At 48.3% G+C, this 20,238-nt stretch overlaps 5 protein-coding genes across 5 annotated transcripts; 3 read left to right on the top strand and 2 right to left on the bottom strand.

The window, feature by feature from the left end:
- Positions 1 to 914: 914 nt before the first annotated feature.
- K444DRAFT_611305 (uncharacterized protein) lies at positions 915 to 3,751 on the bottom strand. Its single transcript, XM_024879917.1, has 3 exons — positions 2,920 to 3,751; positions 2,482 to 2,833; positions 915 to 2,385 (listed from the first exon to the last, which is right to left on the bottom strand). Exons 1-3 carry the CDS (start codon positions 3,521 to 3,523, stop codon positions 1,266 to 1,268), a joined length of 2,076 nt encoding a protein of 691 aa, XP_024739006.1. The 5' UTR covers positions 3,524 to 3,751; the 3' UTR covers positions 915 to 1,265.
- A 1,484-nt stretch (positions 3,752 to 5,235) lies between these two features.
- K444DRAFT_642262 (glycoside hydrolase family 72 protein) lies at positions 5,236 to 6,636 on the bottom strand (the record flags this gene model as incomplete). The annotated part of the gene is made up of 3 exons (XM_024884716.1): positions 5,236 to 6,186; positions 6,237 to 6,448; positions 6,495 to 6,636. The coding sequence occupies 3 exons, from the start codon at positions 6,634 to 6,636 to the stop codon at positions 5,236 to 5,238; spliced, it is 1,305 nt and encodes a 434-aa protein (XP_024739005.1).
- A 5,741-nt stretch (positions 6,637 to 12,377) lies between these two features.
- Positions 12,378 to 13,344, top strand: K444DRAFT_362390 (uncharacterized protein). The gene has a single exon (XM_024872194.1). It carries the CDS (start codon positions 12,688 to 12,690, stop codon positions 13,174 to 13,176), a length of 489 nt encoding a protein of 162 aa, XP_024739004.1. The 5' UTR covers positions 12,378 to 12,687; the 3' UTR covers positions 13,177 to 13,344.
- A 2,661-nt stretch (positions 13,345 to 16,005) lies between these two features.
- K444DRAFT_662210 (uncharacterized protein) lies at positions 16,006 to 18,372 on the top strand (the record flags this gene model as incomplete). Its single annotated transcript, XM_024886672.1, has 1 exon — positions 16,006 to 18,372. One exon carries the CDS (start codon positions 16,006 to 16,008, stop codon positions 18,370 to 18,372), a length of 2,367 nt encoding a protein of 788 aa, XP_024739003.1.
- Positions 18,373 to 18,763: 391 nt separating this feature from the next.
- K444DRAFT_662209 (uncharacterized protein) lies at positions 18,764 to 20,052 on the top strand. The gene is made up of 2 exons (XM_024886671.1): positions 18,764 to 19,163; positions 19,268 to 20,052. The coding sequence occupies exons 1-2, from the start codon at positions 18,844 to 18,846 to the stop codon at positions 19,875 to 19,877; spliced, it is 930 nt and encodes a 309-aa protein (XP_024739002.1). The 5' UTR covers positions 18,764 to 18,843; the 3' UTR covers positions 19,878 to 20,052.
- Positions 20,053 to 20,238: the final 186 nt, after the last annotated feature.

Raw genomic sequence — 20,238 nt, 5'->3', positions numbered from 1 at the left:
ATTAAAAAACTTTCTTTTTATATTAAAAAAACACTTTATTTATTATAATAAATTATTTTTAAAAAGCTGTTTCTTAAAATATTCTTTAGATATTATAAGAATTCTTTTTTAAAGAGTTATTTTCTAAATAATTATCTTTTAAAGAGTTTTTATATATTTTTAAAAGCCTCTTAAATAATAATTCTCTAAAATATATAAAGAGTTATATATATATTTTTAAAAAAGCTTTTTATAATAATAATTATTTAGTTTAATTTACTAGCTATAATAGTTATAGGCTTTAATATAATTTTAATATAATTACACGCCTATTTTTAAGTAGTATACAATTAGTAGTTTTAGGTTTTAGTATTTTAGTATTTCGGTTTTTTGGATTTTGACTCTTTGCCGTCTAAAATTCTGCCCTAAAACGACTATGTGCAGAGACATTGAGAGCGACAAGAAGGTTTTGAAGCCTACAGGATGAGTACGATAAACTTTCTTGAATGATAGAGAGATGCCAAGCTACGAGTTGCAGCCATTGATTAGTGAATAAAGTCCCGTAACCGCAGTGTCGTGGACGTCGAGGCAGTCGCCTCTCAAGTTGAATTCAAGGATCGTCGAATTATGCATGATCCTCAAGCAACGCCTGGATAAGATTTGTTTAAAGATCGCAAGGCGACTAACGAGCGCCGGCATTTAAGTAGAACGCAATGGGACATTCCCGTTGGGACGATTTCGACCTGGGAATTGCTCGATCGGAGTCGGAAGATGGCCACTTGGTCAGGGGGAAACAATGTTTTGTTTCCGCGAAGCGCTCAATATAAGAAACAAAGCCAGTGCCAGGTCCAATCGCTCTTTCGTATGGAAGAGAATGTTGTTGTTCAATCCAGCTTCGAAGAATAGGAATACATCTCTCTTCAATATTCTCTGTAGCATGAGTCTCGCTCTGGATGCTTTCTCGCACTCGGGACAATATTCCAAACTCCTCACTCGAGACAACACAAGGAACAATGACAACATAAAGTGGCTCCAGTGCAAATCGGGCGAATCCATTCATCCTATCTAGCAAGTTCATTTTTTCCCAACCCATCCATCCATCCCTCATCAGCACGCACTGTCCCTCATATCTGGAACACTCAAATATCTCAGCCAGAGCTCCTTGCAAGAGCCACACTCCGCTCGTTGGAGCGGAAAATATCAATCCAGTATCGTACACTCTCTCACCAATACACTCCCACCTTGCAACTGCTCACCCATTGCCGGTCCTCGTCTCGTTCCTGAGCTCACTTCCTCCCACCACTCTTGCCTTTCCCCTTTCCGGCACCCATAGCCCCCGGACCACCAATCCCAACAGCAGCTCCACTGCTACTAACCTCAATCAACCCCAATCCACTTCTTCGTCTCGTCTCGCTCCTCGTCAACCTCTGTCTACCAGCAATGCGCTCTTTGATTTTCTTGCCTTCTTCACCACCACCACAAGCTCCAGCATCCAGACCACCAATCCCAAGCCCAAATAAGCCTTTAACCTCGCAACCAATCGCCATAGCCAGATTATCCGACTCGAAATTTGTATCTTCAGCGAATTCCATGTACCGAATAACGACTCTGCACTTGCCCCGACTCATAGCAGCACGGATGCCCTCCCAGCGCGCAGCGTCCGCGGCAATCTGCTCGTAGAAGACTTCCCACCATTGTCCCTTGTACGGAGACACTACCTTCTTTCCGCCTTGCTCCGGGCCGAGCCAGTATTTCTCGTTCTCTCCGGATTGCTTGATTTTCGCCTCGCGGTCGGCATCGGATAAGCTTTCATGCTCGTCGCCTGAATAGAACGGGCCAATCCCGCCGACTTCCAGGAATGGCGGCAGCTCGCTCCCATCATCTCCGTTGAACATCCCACCAGTGGTATTATTGAATTCGAAAACCGGTAGGCCGTTATGGCTGAAATCGAAATCTCTCCTCTTGTATATTTTCTTGCCACCTTTTCTCGAAGAAGAGGGGAATTTGGTGCGAGATGAGAAGGATGAGGTGCCAGAAGAGGATTGGGTGTCGAGAGCTTCCGGGTACGCGGTGACGTTTTCGAGGGGGCAGGCGAAGACTAGCCAGCTTGTTGGGATTGGAATTTGGAAGTTTGGCGGAAGGGTGTAGTTAGAATTGGGTTGGGGGTGCACCAGAGAGGGGGTAGGCCATTGAGCAGGCGAGTTTGGGGGGCGAGTGCTTGGTGTGTGGCATGTTTGCGGCGAGTTCGAGACAGACGAGGGGTGCGAGATTTTGTTGTGCGAGGGAGGGCGAGTAGACGTGTTTTTGGCGTTGATGGTCAAAAGGGGTCGGGAGATGAGAAACCAGAGCCAGGTTTGGGTGGTTGGGATTTGGGTGCCGGTTGAGGGGTCAGTGGTTGCTGTTGGTCTGTTGATCGTTAGCTCTCTCTCCCTCTTTCTCTTTCTTTCCACTAAATAGAACACTCAGGGAGGAAAAGGGGGAAACAGAGGCAAAAGGACTTACAAATCGACTTCATAAAAATCCACCCTCTCTCGCGCCCCATCCGCAGTAAAATGACCCAACAACTTATTGCTCCAGGTATTATTTCGCATATCCGGGGTGAAGTCATGGAAAGAGATACTCCTGCACTCCATCTTGCGCATCCCGAACTCCTTGCCCTTGCTCAGAAACCATTCTCTCAATCCTTTTCCAGTTTGCGAATCGACGGATGGGCTGTTGAGCGGGGAGAGCGGGTTGATGAAGTGGAAGGTAGAGGGGTTGCGGGCTGTGGTGCGGGTCGAATGGCCTGCATCGAGAGAGGACGGTGGGGTGGGTAGGGGGACGTAGGCCGTTGGGCGTTTGATGTCTGGGAGGTCTGCATTACACATCAGCTCAAATCCCCTCTCCAGCAGCCATCCAAAACATCCGCGAAAAGAGACGAGAGAAAAGGGATGGACGAACCAAAAGCCAACTCATTCCTAACGCCCATAACGGCTTGCATCCGCCTGCTACTCGCCTGCACAAACGGCGTGCGGTCCCTAATATGATCCTCCAACACCTTCATCGCCTTTCTTGTCCTGACTTCGATACCCTCATCAAAATCCTCCTCCATTCTCCCGTCGCCTCCATCCAATCCACCACCACCACCGCCACCACCACCAATTCTACCTTGAACACCCCTTTCTTCATCTCGCAGCCGGCGTTTCGCTTCAGGCCAAGGATTCCCAACGCCACCAGCACCAATCATCCGACACCCGTCCAGAACAGGATGCTCGCTCTGGGAGTAGACTTTGTCGAGTGCTTGAAGGGTGGGGAGATGTGGTTCCAGCCGAGCGCGGCCTTCTCCGGGAATCGGCGGGGAGATTGGGGTGGTGAATTCGCGGGGTGGTGAGGAGGGGGGCGTGGGTGAGTTGTACGAGCCCACCGAGCTGTGCAGAGGGGTTGAGTAGTGGGCGTAAGGAGGGGAGGAGGTGTGTGGAATTGTGTGGGCGAGACGCGCGTTGAGGGTTTTGGCGTCCGGTTTGGGTTTGCGGCCGGAGGTTGAGGGGAGGGAGGAGAGTGGCATTTTGAGGAGGGATGAAAGGGTGATGGGATGGTGTCGGGATCGGTGTGTGAAGGCGATGGGGAGGGGTCGCCCCGCAAAGCGAGGTCGAGGTTGAAGCTGAGAAGAAGCAGCCCAGGGAAAAGGCTAGGGACTTGAATCGATATCAAGTAAGAAACGTCAAGAACGGCCGAGTCCTGATGTTTAAAGAGGATGGTGACCATCCGATACAGTTGATGTTGAGTTTTGTAAGAAAGGTGACAACAAGTCGTGGCAGGACGAGTTGGTGGAAGTCGAGATGTTAAGTATCGGACGGCAGGAACGACTATTGAAAAAGCTATCTCCGATTTTCTTTCAGGTCGAGACCCGAGTGAAAAGCGTTGTTTGTGTCGATTCTAATAATCTAATCTCGAAGATGGAGGAAGGTTTCCAGAAACATCAGAGGAATCGTTGTGGAGGAGGCGGGATCTTCTCTCCAGACGTAGCTGGAAGGATCCAGGCAGAATCGGAGTTCCAATGCCTCGGAAGTTGAGAGAAGGAATTTGTTGTGTGATGTAGAAGGAAGGAGGAAGTTGGAAGAAGTCTTGTGTAAAGGTGTAGGTGTACAGGGGAAGTGGTGAATATATCTCGGATCAAATTCAATCACTCTTTCTATCCCATGAACTTCTTTGGACGGAAAATACCAAAAGACGCGAGAAAGGAAGGCAGCTGGAACTTGCTTTCGGTGTGAAGTCAGCGCGAGGGGTGAATGGGATGTGTGCGAGAGGCAAATGATGTGAGGCAAGAGAAGCTCATGAGATTCAGAAGTACTAGCTGAGGTTGATCGTTCTGTTTTTCCTTCATTTCTTTCCCCAGAAACATAGGCTGAATCCTCTACCTTGATCCGCGGACCCTATTGAATTCATTTGCAAGGAAATTTCTCCTTCACTAATAGATTGCTGTGGAATTCTGGTAGGTATGAATACTCTCAGTGTGTGAAGAAAGACTTGACACCAGATACTAGAGAACGATCTGGATATTCCGAGAATATTTAAAGGCAGATAACGAAGCTAGAAGCAAGTATGAATGTGGGTGAAGCACGTGATATTCAACTTCAAGATAGACCGACACAAGCTGGGTGCAAAATATTCCATTTCCCCTAAACACAAGGACATTAATGTCCCGAGTAATTGTTCGCGAGTTCAGCACTGGGAGAGAAAAAGTGTCAAGGTGCTAAGACAGCAGGAGATTCGTTGTCTAACGACGTGAATCGTGAAACCATCATCGACATTTCCAGGCCTGTTAGAAAATCGCAAGGAGACAAGCCAAACTATGGGAATGAGCTTTCCAGGTAGATATTGACTGTATATTACTTGCACTTGCTAATCTCTTTCATTCAGCCGCGGCTTGTTGAGAAGTAGTTGCACTTGCTAGCACTTCTTTGCTCACCTGTCACATCCAGCTCACTTGCTGCCCCACCGCACGCGAAAGGGCTTTTCATGAAGCGTATCATTTGCTTCTTGAAGCTGATACCTCACGAAGGAGGTATCTGATATATCTCTAGCCATTAACATTACGCTTCAAGGGTTCTTTGAAATGCCACAAGCCCAGAACGCCGCGCTTCATCTATAGCTCTCATGCAAAGCCCTTTCTCAGGGCACAAAGCAAAGCATCCTCCGCATGCAATGCATATATATACAACAATGCCTTCGACCAAGAAAGTAACAAGACCCACTCCGAATCGTGATACAGGTATCTTACAGCCAGTACATAAATCCAAGCATCACACCTACGAGTCCCACACTCATCCCCGTAATCTCCTTGCTTCCATTCGAGCCGGATTTCTTCGTGCTCGTACTTTGGGCCCCCGTGCTCGTCGGTGTTCCCGTGACCACCGCACCGGAAGCATCAGTGCTCAGTGTCTGCCCGATACTCGGCAGCTTGACATCACCCTGCACCAGCCATCCTCCGGCAGTAGAAGTCGGGCACGCAGGCGGTGACAAGCTTGGCGAGTATGCTGAGCTCGCAATACCAGTGGGTGTCAAGGTTGCCCATTGGGATTGCAGATTCGCGTAGTCTGGTGTCACAGGGATGGGAGTACCTGTGCGGGAGATACCTGCGACGACGTTGGTGGCCACGACGGTAGCGGCGACGGAGGGACCGTAGGAAATGAGGCCGTAGTTGTTGGTTTCCTCGATCCATTCGTAGATAATCGCTCCAGACCAGATACCATTCATTTCCGGGCCAAAGATTGCAGACTGGTCGTCGAAGGTACGTGGTTGCACGGTGTTGCAGCCCGTCTCTGAGAAGAAGATCGGGATGTTGTAGCCGGTTGCGAATTGGTTGAGGGTATTGTAGCCGGAGGTCAGCATGTTGTTGTTTCCGCACCATTCGTATGCGTTCAGGCCGAACATGTCGATTGCTTCAGAGGCGTTGCTGCCACAGGCGAGATAGTTCTGCAGCATGGGCCGCAGCTCGGCGATATCTGCGGCAGAGTAGCCAACGGGGATCTTTCTGTAGCCTTTGCTGTCTCGGTATGCCTTTAGGTCGCGGGCTGCAGCTTTGACGTATGGTGCTGCGAGGGACTGGTTGTTCAGGGCAATGACTTCGTTTCCGATGAAGAAACCTGCGGTGTTGTCAAATGTGTGGAAGGCATCCATGACCTTGGCGTAGGCATCGAATTGGGTTTGGTTCCATGATGTATTGCGCTGCAGAGGAATTAGTGGCCGTCTTTATGACTGCTGGGAGAGAGGCTTACAGGATCGATAGCAGTGTTGAATGTCTCCAAGTCAACAAACAGATAGATTCCAGCAGCCGCGAACGCACTCATGCACCCAGTGTGGTCTCCGGCAGGATCGACGTGGTATACTCGAATGGCATTCGCGCCCAGGATTTGCATGGAGGCTGCATCGAGCTGGCATTGCTTGGTGTTGACCAAAGGGTCGGCTTCCGTCAATTGATACGCGATTCCTGTGCAACAGTTAGCTATAGTCGTACAGGAGGGGGACGGCCATACCTTTAATGAAGTATTGAGTTCCATTGCTGTAGAAGAACTTGGCTCCCACAGCTTCAATGGTGGGGACCGCATTGGCGGCGGCGGCGGCGTTGATGGCAAGGCCAGCAAGCAACCCAGCTGTTGCCAGTGCCTTTGAAAACATGTTGCCGTTCTGCGAACGAGGGTAGAGCTATGCAACGATGTCTGGATAGAATTGAAGCAGAATTGAGGGTATGGCTACGCGTCTTCGTGGTGGAAAGGTGCAGGCTGGCAGCGAGTGAGCGACAGGGAAGCTTGCCGTTTTGGACCAGCCTGGTGAAGTTTCCGTAGCGACAGGTTTTGCAGTGCGATGCAAACGAGTGTGAAGTCGCGATGGACTGTGCGAGGCTTCTTCCCGGTCTGGATCGCCGAAGTGCTGCAACTAGTGAAAGTGAAGCAAAAAAAAGGGAGAGGCGATAATGGTGTTGAAGAGGGCGAGGTGGAGGAGAGCACAGCCAGGGAGGTGTGAGTGAGTGAGGTGGTGTTTGGTTGGAACTTGGAAGTACCCCGGGCAGAACTCGCGACCTGAGTGGCCGGAACAAAAGCTGGGAAGTTCACACTGCAGCAGCATGCGATTTTTGCAGGCTTGCAGCACATTTCGATATCCTGCCGAAGCCAGCGGCGGCGCTGCTTCCTCTCGCTGGTCAATTTCTCGCTGTGGCGTCCCTGGCGCGCAATCTTCCTTTTCCCTGCAGCTGGAGAAAACAAGGCAGAAGCTTATCGGGTGTCTCGATTAGGCCCGATACAGATAGGCCGTCCGGGGGAGCGCGTTTGCCAGGTGGTGATTCGATCGCGTCGTGGCGGCGCAGAGCCAGAAGGAATCGTTGAAACGAAGTGCGGCGTGGCAGGCCGCAGGGGAGGGGTGAAACTATTTCGAGTTTCGGGAGCAGAACCGGGGCGAAATCATGTGATTGGCCTCGACGAGACGTCAGGGGTAGCGCTATAGGTAGTTGTAGATTATCCAACGTCATAGAAAACCAGTTGTTGTACCTTACACTGCATCATGTGATTTCACGAGAACCCAGGGTGAACCTGACTGATGATCCTCTAATCTCTAACGCCAAGGGGGAGGATGTTCTGAACATCTTCTGGACATACTGGGAGTTTTCATTCTGCGAACGCTGTGACGAGTGCCAATACCTACAGTAGAAGAAAGTGTTCATCGAATCAGGTGATTAGTCTGGACGAAAGCTCAGGGGCAACATCTTCGGTAGACCTCTCCAAAGTCTCGAGGAAAGGGCCAGCAAGCATCGATGTCCCTTCTCCAAATCGGCAACTGCCAGTCTGCTAAGGCTCTGACAGGTGTCAGTTGAGAACATTACATGATCGGATGTCAACCAGCTCGGAGAGCTGTCAGATCACCGAGTAGATCACCTCAAAAGATGGCACGTATTCTATGCGGGGAAAGTTCTCTCCCTCAATTTCAATTCCAAGTCCGCGCTACTACCTCCACGGTCAGGCTACTAGGTAAAGCCTAACTTACAACAAATGTGGTCGTACGAGTGGATGTTCACCACGGGCGAGAATGGCTTCTTGGTTCCAGTGGGGGCGGGGTTGACTGCGAGGCTCATTTGTGACTTGGGCTTGGCGCTTGAGGCTTGAGAGATTTTTCATTGTCTCGCCATCATGAACTAGCTCGAGTTGAATCCTGTTACTTCAATGTTAGATCTGTGATCCCTTGTCAAGTTGTCGGCGTGGTTGTCCCACCGTTTGCGTTCTCGATAGGAAACTTATCGCCGTCATCGACCCGGAGGTTGAGAAGGTGACCTTGCTTATGGGCATCAGGCAATGGTAAGACTCCGCGTATCATCTTCCAGAACCTTGGATATTGTGGCCGCTTCACCGGACATCTTAGGGGGCACATTATCAAGAATTGCAGCTCGACTTGCGACTGAGAGAGGCAACGTGAGCGCAGCTTCAATATTTCAATCATTACCTTCCATAATCACATCTACTCGTCCTGATCCCCTGGAAGATCCCGCGAATGCTGTCCATCTCTGGCCGGTGATCAACCGTCTGGCTTTACAAGGAGCCAAGAAAGCCTCGACAATGGCGGACCTGAAAAGTACACGGCAAGAACTTTCCCAAATTGCTAAGACATTGACCGCTCAAAAATATCACCTGTCTTCTGAAACATCCGCAAGCCTGCGAATCAGGTCAGGACGTGCTTCAAATTCTGATCTGAGTTGGCTCCTGAAGGCGATTTCCACCATTTATATGACCTCAGTAAATGATTACCCCCAATCGCTAATCAGCTTGTAAGATTTTGAATTGCTGGAGCATTTATAGGATGCGTTCTTCAAACCTTGTTGTGAGTGACCGTTATTTCATGTATAGAACAGTCTGACGTCTCAGGTTCATGGCCCCACAACTTGCACTTGCGTTGATAAGCGTTCAAGCTACAATATCTAGAGCTCCATCTCGACTACTCAGCAGCAACATTATGTTTGAAGATTGCCTCGACCAGATCAGAAGCCTTGAGTACGCGTGTTTCCGACACTGGGAGGTATGGCTCTTAAGCTTTGACCTGACTTGTGGTTGTATACTAATCCCAAGCAAGGCATTTCACGCGATGGTTCTGTAGGAATTCGAGGGAAGACCTTGGGGTTCATTATTCAGGCAAAAACAATTCCACATTCTTAACGTCGATGGCATTGTTATTACTCATTAGAATTGGACAGAGACTGTGACCCCAAGGTCATCGCTGGCTGTATTTATAGCCCCATCCCTTCCGTTCTTTTAATTCACTCGTGACTTAGGATCCTTCAATACTGGACATTTTGGTTAAGTTATACTAATCCTTAAACTTGCAGATGCCAATGATGTTGGGGAACTTACGAGTCCGTGATCGTTTGTGTCCCCGACCTAGCTGTTCTGGCTAAGGGGCTCCTGTTACGGTGATGCAGCCCATTCTGCAATGGTACCTTGACCCGAAGAAAGACAATCTCAAACCAAGGCTGATATATTTTGAAGTCCCAAGTGTGAGCTTAAATTCACACCTGTGAAAAACCCCGGGTTGTCGAACGGTTGGAGAAAATCCCAGATACGTTCTTCAGAAAGCACAGACAGTTCGTCTAAATCCAGCAAGATAACATAGACTACTACAGACGATATTGAGATAATATTGTCGAGCCTGTTCATTACCAGAGATCCTGAGCTGCTGTGCCGGCAACAGATACCGATAACATGGCCGAATGGCGCCTCAATCAAGCAAGACTTCAGTCCCGCAAGAGAGAGCAAGCCGAAATTGCTCTTTTTAAAAGAATCCACATCCCAGAATGTATTCAAAAGGTCTCTTTCTGGCAAGTCTCGATAGTAGTATTCCAATCTTAGCTTAGATACGGCGATGTTTGTTAAAGCCCGATGGACCCACTTTATCATCACCGCAGGACTTCAAGGATCCAGTGAGTCTGAGTCAGAACAACAATCTCAGCTTTGAAATATTCTGGCCAATATTCAACTACATACAAGCCGTATAGGAAGAGGGCCAAGATTGGAGTTGGCGGATCTTCTTCCATTTACAGAGCCCGGATGGTACCTTGCAGAGCGAACGCTTCACCTATTTTCGAGAGTTATACTCCTTATGTGGCTATCAAAAAGATTTGCATCACTTAACAGACACGGCTGGATACAGTCTTCGATGGAATTGTAATCATCAGCCAGTGGAATTACCCGAACGTCGTCGACTTCTACGATGTCGTCTGGATGATTAGAGATAACCAAATTTGGAATACGATGGAGTATGCAGATTGCGGTGCACTTACAGATTTAACCGATCACCCCTAAATGAAAATAATGCGTGAAGGCCATATTGCTCAGGTTTGTCATGAGGTATGTTCTTCCTAAACATCTTCGTCATCTTTGGAAAAAGTGATCCGCCAGAATAAAACATTGATCGAAACAGGTTGCCCAAACACTTTGCTACCTTCACAGCCACAATATCACTTACCGTGATGTTAAAAGTGGTAATGTCCTCCTCTTTAACAATGGAGATGTCAAAATCAGTGAGTTATCCCCAGTGTGTCAAATAATTTAATTAATTATAATTATTGGCCGGTAATCAAATTCAATTAAGTCGGAATCGTAGTAATCAAATTGTAATTAATTATTTGCTTAATTTAATTAAATATAATTAATTACTGGATCACGTGTTAGTACACGTGACTACAAAGATAATATAAGCGTTATGGCGCAAAAGTAAAGCGTATTTTACCCTAATTTAGATATCGCCTTACTATTATAGGCTTAATAGCTAGTATCCCGCCTTTACTCGCTTTACTTATCTTTGTAAATAAGTACTATAGTAGGGGTTTTGACTTCTCTAGTCACGTGGGTGCGGTCATGTGATATACAGAGCAAATAATTCACATATATATTACCTTGCTTTCCTTTTCTCTTCTTTGGAAATCAATTAACCTTTACTCTCTTTATACTTTAGTCGTATATTATTTAAAGAAAAAGAAGAGAAATTATTACTTATATAACTTTTATATAGGTTTCACGTGATAATTAGAAATATTTAATTATATTTAATTATAATTTTTCTAATAAATTTTTTTTAAAAGTCGATAATCAAATTATAATTAATTATTTACTTGATTTAATTAAATATAATTAATTACCTTAATTATTTTTTTGACACACTGGTTATCCCCTTTAGACAATAGCGGAAAGGACCCTCTGGATATTTAAATTGATTTATTCTGGCGGACTTCAACCTTTCTTCAACAAAGGACAAGTCAAATTCAGTGTTTGGAACTCCATATTATATGGCTTCTTAAGTTATAAAGCGAAAGGAATACGATTCAAAAGCCGACACTTGGGGACTTGGCATCATAACCATTGAGATGATGGAAGGAGAACCACCTTATCTTGATAAAGAACCGCTCCAAGCTCTAGACTCAATCGCTGCCAACGGGAAGCCTCGCTTCAATAGTCTGGAGGGCTAGAGCAGAGGTTTGAAGGAATCCCGCCACTGTACCTTGCGTGTGGATGTGGGGTCCCGAATGGATATGAGACAGGTCCTCCAACATCCCTTCCTCGATGGAGCTTGCCCAAAAGCAGAGCTACAATGTTTTATTTTGTCAGCAAGAACGAAGGCCGCAACAAGTGGTACAAGTGCTCATTTCGGCAATTTGATGGAGTAGATGTATAGGAGTTTTCGCTCAATGGTGTTGCTAGTTCGTTCCTTAAAATGCAAACCAAGGTTTTTCGAGGAAAGCACCTGTTTTAGTCCAATCACGAATAATCCCATTCACGAATGGCACCCTCCTCTTCGCTAAAGATTTATGCCATTCGCGAATGGAACGTGCCAGTAAAGAATATGGGCTCATAACCGCGCCAGTCGAGAATAGCTCCTACCGCAGCCCTAATAAATATACTAGCCGATGGCGCTATTGCTAACTTACCTTGCTATCTCTTACTTATTACACTGTTAACTTCTTGCCTTCCCTTTCACTTACTCACGAGCTATAACTTCTTTTTAAATCTTATTATTTGTCCGATAGCGCAATACTTAATAATGAGTAGAGCAGGTAAAGCTCGTGGGGTGGGTTAGTAATATTTAATAGTAAGGTCAGTGATAAAGTTAGTGAGGAAGCTTAAAGGGTATTCTTGCGTAGCTATGAGCTCGTATTTTTAGCCGGCATATACCATTCGTGAATAGACGTGCCGGTCAAGAATACTATGCTATCCGCGAATGGCATATGCCCTTTGCGAAGGGGAGCTCATTCTTGATTGGACTAGAATACATCACGGAGACCTTGAAATATCTAGCGAAATTGCAAGCATTAAGATGAGGCTTCAATTGAGAGACTCAAAGAGGGACAGTTCCGGCATTCATGTTATACTTGTTGATTCAGAGCTAGTCGAAGCAGCTCAACCGGTGATTGGACGAAAATATTTCCTTGTGGTGGCTGTGCTGACAACCTTCACGACAGCCGAGAACGCGTCGATGCCACTCGTTGACTGCCTGAGACCGAGTATGCCCAGAGTCAGGAAGCCAGGCTGCATTGTGCGACCGCACAACGGAGCCAACTCGTCTCAACCCTGCGATAAAACCCAGCACTACCCTCCATAAAATGTGATTCTCTTCCACCTTCGCAGTGTTTTTGCCATTTCATTCTGAACTGGTGATTTTGGGCCTCCTGGCCCATATAGATACTCTCCATGCAGTATGACCGAAGCATTTGGCATAGTCGCAAGCGGAATCAGCGTCGCGTCCCTCGTTATCCAGATTGTCGAAAATCTCAACAAGGTTATCAACTTCTGCGAGTCCATCAGGGAGGCTCCAACGGATATTCAACGAATTCTCACAGAACTACACATCCTGTCCAACATCGTCTCAAATATACAACTTGTGCATGAGAAGCGTTCACTTCCCGAAAGTAGCGAGGCTACGACAAAACAATGTCTCGGCCTCGTCAGAGATGACATCAGCAAACTATCAAGCCTCAGTTCGGATCTCGAACGAAAAGTGCACTCTGATAAGAGACTCACCCGTACATGGGCTCGTGTGCAAACTGTGCTTTCCGAGAAGAAGATTGCAATGCTCAGAGGTCAACTTGACGGTGCGAAGGGAACACTGCAATTATTGCAATCTTGTTATATATTGTGGGTTTGGCATTCCTTTGCATGGCGCAAAATGCTGATCAAACGTCGATAATCAGTCAGGATCTCCGAGCTCTTAGTTCCCTGTCCTCCAAAACGCCAAAAGACTTAGGTTATTCTTGGGAGACAGGTCAGCTGGAGGATCATGTCAAGGTTGATGATGGCTTAGAAAAGCCCTTTTACTTACCGATTGATCTATGTTCGACTCCGAAGGTAACATCCAACTCAATCGTCCTCTTAATTGTATTGACGAGCCCAGGACTTTATCAACGTCCTCTCTGTAAAGTACAGGTCAAGAAAACTCCCGGGATTGTCACAAATACAGCGAGGTCATGTTGGAGCTTTCAACTGGAGCGAAGACACCTACATCAATGACGACAACTGGGACTCGATGATAAAAGGTGGTCGAGGGATTAAGCTGGCTTTCATCATGAGTACTTGGCACGGCTTTCCGCTGGGCAAGTGTATACGATGTTACAAACCAAGGGGTCAGAATACATCGGGACGAAGATATACAAAATGGTGAGTTCAAAAACCTTGCCTACCTTCACTTCAGAGTAATAAATTGTTAGTTCTTCATGTGGCCTAGAACTACGCAGGGTAGAGCCCGATGCAATTCCATTCGAGGTAACAGATGTATCAGAAGGATTAGGTTCTGATGAGTATCGAAATTACCGTGTAGCCTCCAGGAAGAGGATAAGTGCAGGGACTACCCGTTCCATTCCAGAGAGAGGCCCTACGGCCGCGACGACCAATGGTACTACCCATGACAATCCACCAATCGATTTTGTCTGCAGACGTCTCATCGTAAAATGGGAACCGGTATTCAATATTGTTCATCGTTACCTCCACTGTCGTTGCGTGATCCGGCTATCAACCCCTTCACACATAGGAAAGGAGCTGACTCTCTTGACCTTTGCTGAGTGTCCTAGGCATAACATAGGAAGTGTCTGTCACCTCGATTATGGAGATACCATCGACTCCCACCAGGACCAGTACTTCGAGCGATTTGGGGGCTACCGTTCCTTCCAAGGCATGATTCATTATTTCGCACCCAATATATATGAAAGTCTGGGCGGAGAAAAACTCCTGCCTGCTGAGCAAGTCGACGAAGCGCTCAAAGCCTTAGACGAGTTTCAAAAAACCAATGAGGAAGGCTTTCGCAAAGCGTTTCTCGAATACGCCTTTGAGGTGAATGATATGCTGGAGAGAAATGGCTTCCCGTTGCCTGAACAGGTTGAACAAGCTGTTAGGGATGAAAGGCTCCGACGAAGGAGTGCGAAAGTTGTGAAGAACGAAGAGCTTGGACTTCACGACTTCACGGATTTCAATCTAATCGAACTTCAGCGGAGTCTCCGCGATAGTCCAATGGTACGAGAACTACATGAGATACTAGATGGGAAGTGGTCGGGGAAGCCGCATTGGGTAATTGAGGATGAAGAATAGCGTCGCAGAACTAATATCCAACGGACAACGCTTCTCAGACCTTGGTAATCATGCTCGCTGGAGCATGCGCAAAATTCAGCCCAGAAACTGGCCAACAACTCAGGCAGCAACCATTGATCATCAAACTCCCATCGGATAGTTGTAAGTTAACTGTCCACAGCAAGCCCTCCTAGTATAAAACGCCGACCTTCCACCCTGAAGCGCGTACAACTTATGATAGAATCCAGCTTGCACATCCTCTGGCGGAATAGGCTGATGCATAGTAGTATGTTCATCGAAAGCAACGAAAGTAAGACTCGAACCCTGAGGGATATCACCCGCCACAGCAAGAGAGTTAAATGTACTCACTGGGTTTGAGGATTTGTGTAGTTCTCGGTACCAGCGAGCAAGATGCGGAAATTCTTGTCGCCGAGATAGTTTGATATCGGACAACGAAAGGAGTTTGGGTTGGGAAAGGTAGTTGGTTGGCACAGCTGGCGCGGTAATGTTGACTACGGAGATCGCGGCATAAAGTGATGGGATTATAGGGCATTTCGACACTGAGCCCACTATAGAGCCCAATTCATGCGTTGCCCACGCTATAAGGCCCTATATCTCGAGGCTATATACCCTAGAAATATGCTGTGCGACATTTGCAAGGTTACAATTGATAATGTTTGAACGTAGGAGGTCGCGAGGGTGAAAGTAGTTGACTCGTTGCATAATATTTAGTTTAAGGGCTGCCCTACCTAGTATTATTATTATTATATATCCGAAAGAGAGTCGAGCGCGAAAATTACTGCCTTGGGCGGACAACCCTGGTTTGGGAATGCTACGCGAGCTGAACAGGGGGGTCCATAGGGGTTGGCAGGGGCACACAGATATTGTATTTGTATTGTTGGTTGTGCATTTGCGCATTCGAAGTTGAAAACACCAAAATCGCCTCAGCTAAAAAACGCGTTTTAAAGCCAGTTATTCATATCGCTGTAAGCGCTCGCTATTTTAAGATCTTACATTGCGGGAAACTATTTTCATGAGTTATACGCGACATGGTGTGTTCACTCGCTCGCCTCCGCGCGGCTGACCTACTGTCTAAAGAGGCGAGAAGCGAGAAGCGTTGGTTCCTCGGGCCCGGGTCCAGCAACTTCTCCTGCTTTTATTGAGATGTTGTTTCTGTGTGGTGGTACAGACCCTTCGCGATGTTTCATCCTTCCATTATGTTGGCATCCTACGTTGATGGAGACTGCGTTTTTTAACAACTTGGGGGGCCCGGAAGGTCGGAGGAAGGGACGAGTTGGTCTCGAAATAGTAACGGCGGCTGGAGGTATTCGAAGCCGGACGTAATCGAGGTTGTGTATATAGAGTGGAAGTCCTCCCTTCAATTATAGCATTAGTCGAATATCCATTTCCTTCTTTCACATTTCCTTCTCGGGTCTTTTCCCTACGCACGTCTTTCATCATGGTTTCCTCCTTGTATTTTAGGGAGATTCTTCTCTTTTCTCTCGTCGGGAGTTCGGTTTCTAATAAGGTTCATCTCAAGGCTCGACAGGAGTACGGCGGGTCAGTAGGCGCCATTCCACTATGTGTTGCTAGTGCCGAGGGCACATTGTTTACAGAGACCTCTGGCGTCCTTCCAACTGCCGGCTGCCCCGGTGTGCCTGGGGCTGCGACTGGGGCTGCTAGAAGTACTGGGGCAAGCGTTACTAGAGGTGCACAGCCAACAACGACTATAAGCGTTTCTCCATCGCCAGCAGGGATATCGAGTACAGACTCCCCTCAAGGACCGGTCTCAGCAGCACCATTACCATCCTTCATCACCATCCCCGCAGCGGCCTCCGGATCCAGTGAGACATTTTCACAGACAGTTTTCCCGGATCTCGCAACCCTCACTATAATCGAGACAGTCACAACCGGTATCGTTCAAACGGATGCAAGTGGAGGGACAACCACAGTTCAAGGTCCAATTGTCGTGGGTCCCGGCGGTATCGGTTTTATCGGACAAACTGGGGCTTTGCCTACAGGTGTCAGCATTGATGGCAACGGGAATACTCCAGGAGGGTCGAATAACAACAACCCAGGGGGGGATAACAGCAACCCAGGGGGGGACAACAACAACCCAGGAGGGGGCAACAACAACAATAACAATGATGGCGATAACAATCCCTCGACTCAGTCGACGCAACAAGAGAGCACAAGATCCGCATTATCTACAGAGGCATGCATTCTCACCGAGGTTGCTTGTACCCAAACATGTACGGTCATCTCAAGCTCCGGCGATTCAGCTCCCACCACCTCTTGCGGCAGTCCTGGATTGTGTCGAAGACAGGCTGGCGGCGGTGGATGTACTTCCACAACAGGCACAACCACCTCAACATCCTTTACAACTGCCTCGGCCTCAGCCTTTATTTGCAAGGGCGGTTCGTGTTTTGGCGCTGTCTGTGGAACTTCCGCCCCGAATATAGCGCCAGCTATAACCACGAACGCTCCGGGCGATCAGATCCCAAGTCTTGCGGATTTGCCGAACCCGGCATCCAAAAGAAGTCACAGAAGAATCACAAGAGTTGATAAAATTATCAAGCGGGTCGGGGATGTAAATGCAGAAGACCCGACATCGATCAGACAACTCGACTTCACAGATCCAAACTCGTTGTATCCAGATGAAACCAATGGCCTATCTGGTAAAGGACGGTGGTATACAAACGCCCAGACGCTTGTGGAGAGCCAAGGGCCGGGCAATTTAATTTTCGCTGTAGGAGAGGACCAAAAAGAAGGGGGCGCCTCGTCGACGAAGTTCAACTATGCAGACCTGCGGCAACATGCCATCACCACGGGAAGCGGTCCCTCCTGGGGCTGTACCAGTGTGTTGGTTTATTCTGAGCGGGGGGTATGGATTGCACACTTCTGGGAGCTGGAGCAGATGCAAGCCGCCGACTTCAATAGCGAAGTGCTTAACTTCATCCGCTCGGGCGATCCAGGAAGATTCGAAGGGCTCAGCGACGTGGTCCCCTCGCTCTTTTCGGGACCGTCACCCGGGGAGGAAGAGGGAGAGATCGTCGAAGTCCCCGTCTTCTCAGGTGCCGTCATCTTCACGCCCAGCTTCCGCCCAAGGAATGTGCTGCCCCCAGGTTCGCAACGTACGGACCCCATTTACAGCGACCAGATCAACCAGATCAAGACCGTTTTGGTCAACCAGATCCCCGGCTTCACGCTCGCGAACATGAACCAGAAAATTAACGTCGCGACATATCAGCCTGTTGAGAACGAGGCCGAGATAGTATTCAATCCATGGCTTGGTCTCCTCACATTCGAATACGTGCCCCAGCACGTCTCGAACGACAACAATGCGTGCGAAGTCCTTCGCGCCATCCGCATCCACATCCAAGATGCCATCCAGCCTATCATCCCATGGAACTGGCCCGATCCCTCCACAAACCCCAACGCGGCCGGGCCATCGAAATCGAAGAACAAGCGGCAGGGCGCGTGTCCCGTCAACCTCCCCCAGATCCTATCGGCCCAGGGCGATGGCACGGCCGAGCCCGCAAGTTTTTTCGATATCAGTACGCCTGTAAGTGGAGTAACGGGTGTGACCTCACAAGTCGGACCAGCATCAGGTTCAGGTTCAGCATCGCCGCCAGCATCACCAACATCGCCAGCTGCGCAACCAGCTGCAACGACGAGTTCGACTGCGGCGGGTTCTGTACTGTGTAGTAATTGGGAGCTCGGCGCGAACGGCGTGCAGGTGGGGACGGACTGTGATGGGGATCCGAATAAGACGGTGACGGTGACGGTGGCGCCGGGGAAAAGGGCTGTCAAGACGGTTTTTTGAGGGGGATAGGGGGGTGTGATGGTGGGGAAGGGGTTCGGTTAGGTATTGGGGCGTTGAGGAAAGGATTCATTTTATTCATTCGTGTATCCGGCGTTATCACATCATATCATAGCAATCTGAGATTGAAATCTATAAATTTATACTGGCACCGTCGAAATCCTCAAACCCAATGTGCACCACCTTATGGGAATCGCGGCATCTGATGGGTGCTGAGTCAAGACTAATGCGATGTTGGTGATGTATTAATAGGATATTAAGCCTCATTAATTCATTGGTCTACTCCGTAGAAGATGTATTAATAGGATGTTGCAAGCCTCATTATTTCATTTGCCCACAGCGGTGAACGGTGAACCGCAACCCCTCCTCGCGCTGTTTTAAAGTTAGCAAGTATCCCGCCACCATCCTCTCACACCCTAAAGGTAAACTAAACTACTAAACTATCGCTCTCCTCGCGGGACGAAAAACAACCCAATGGCAACCTCAAGCCCAAACTCAAATCCCGCCCCATCCTCCCCAGAAGAAGCCGAAAAGCTCATCCGCCACATATGCCACCACGGCTACCGCACGAACGACGAAATACAACAAGCCATCGATTCGCATTTCCTCCCCCACGCAGACCAAATCCTCGCTCTGCATAAGACGACCCATTTCACCGACAAGCCCCCCTTTGGGTCGGTGGTTCCGTGGGCGCTGGGGAAGAAATGCTATCCGCTCCTGCGATATCTCATACATAATGGGTGGGAGATGAATCGGGAGCGCGAGGGGATGAACGGATGTCCGTCGTTGCTAGGGTACGTACCTTTCATACCTATTCATATATATATGTATTTATTATATTATTCATCAAGATATACATTAAGATTCCCTAAAATATACTCTGCTTATATATGCACAGCGCACTCCCTGTCCTACGAGACATAGATCTGACCCGCTTCCTCCTCGCCCAAGGCGCGGACCCCCGCGTCGGAAACACCCCGCCCCCCTACCCCCGCACAATCACCCGCGGCTCCAAAGGTTGGCTCCTCCACCTCGCCTCCATGTTCAGCAGTCTCGAGACCTTCACGCTCTTGCATTCACACGGGGCAAACCTATCCTACGCGCACGCCCTCCACGGCGCCGCCTCCGCTGGCCCCTCGCAAATCCCTATCATCCGGCACTTGCTGGATAGCAAAGCCGTCGATGTGGATGAGCTTGACATTTATCATGCTGTGCATCAGGGGACGCCGCTGCTTGCGGCGATTACGAAGGGGCATGTAGAGGTTGTAAGGGTGCTGCTAGGGTATGGGGCGCATCCGCTGGCGTGTATCAAGACCCCGTATGAGTCGAGTGCTGAGGAGTCGGCGAGGGCGTTGGGGAGTAGGGATGAGGAGGCTTCGAAGGAGATTTTGAGGATGTTGGAGGAGGCGAGGGGAGAGAGAGAGAGGGAGGGGAGGTTGGGTGGTGTGCCGGTTTCGGTTTTGGTTAAACCTAGGTCGGGTGCGTCTGGTGCGTCTGGTGCTTCTTGAAAAGGAATTGGGATGGCTTGGTAAAAGGACGAGTATTTATGAAGCAGTTGTATCTTGAAAACCGTTTGTCGGAGGGGTGGTTTAGCGGGTCTTAATTCCTGAGGGGTGATAGTTTATTTAGCATTAAAAGATTAAAAGAGGGATTTAAATTATCTAATACTTAAATATTAATTCCAAAGTACTTTAAGCTTAATTATTTTCCCCGATATAGTTTAAATAAGGGCATTTAGATTTCTTCTAGGGGAGGAGGTAATGTAATAGGTAGTATAATTACATAATTTGCTGCAAATATGATACGAGGGGAAACGCGCCTAAAACGGGCAAGTAAGCTAGAGGTTACTAAAAAACCACTAAAGGTCAA

This window comes from Hyaloscypha bicolor (genome assembly GCF_002865645.1).
Source record: "Hyaloscypha bicolor E unplaced genomic scaffold K444scaffold_55, whole genome shotgun sequence".
In the NCBI taxonomy this organism is placed as follows: domain Eukaryota; kingdom Fungi; phylum Ascomycota; class Leotiomycetes; order Helotiales; family Hyaloscyphaceae; genus Hyaloscypha; species Hyaloscypha bicolor.
Note: the sequence above shows the minus strand (reverse complement) of the source record. Positions and strands in the feature narration are given on the sequence as shown.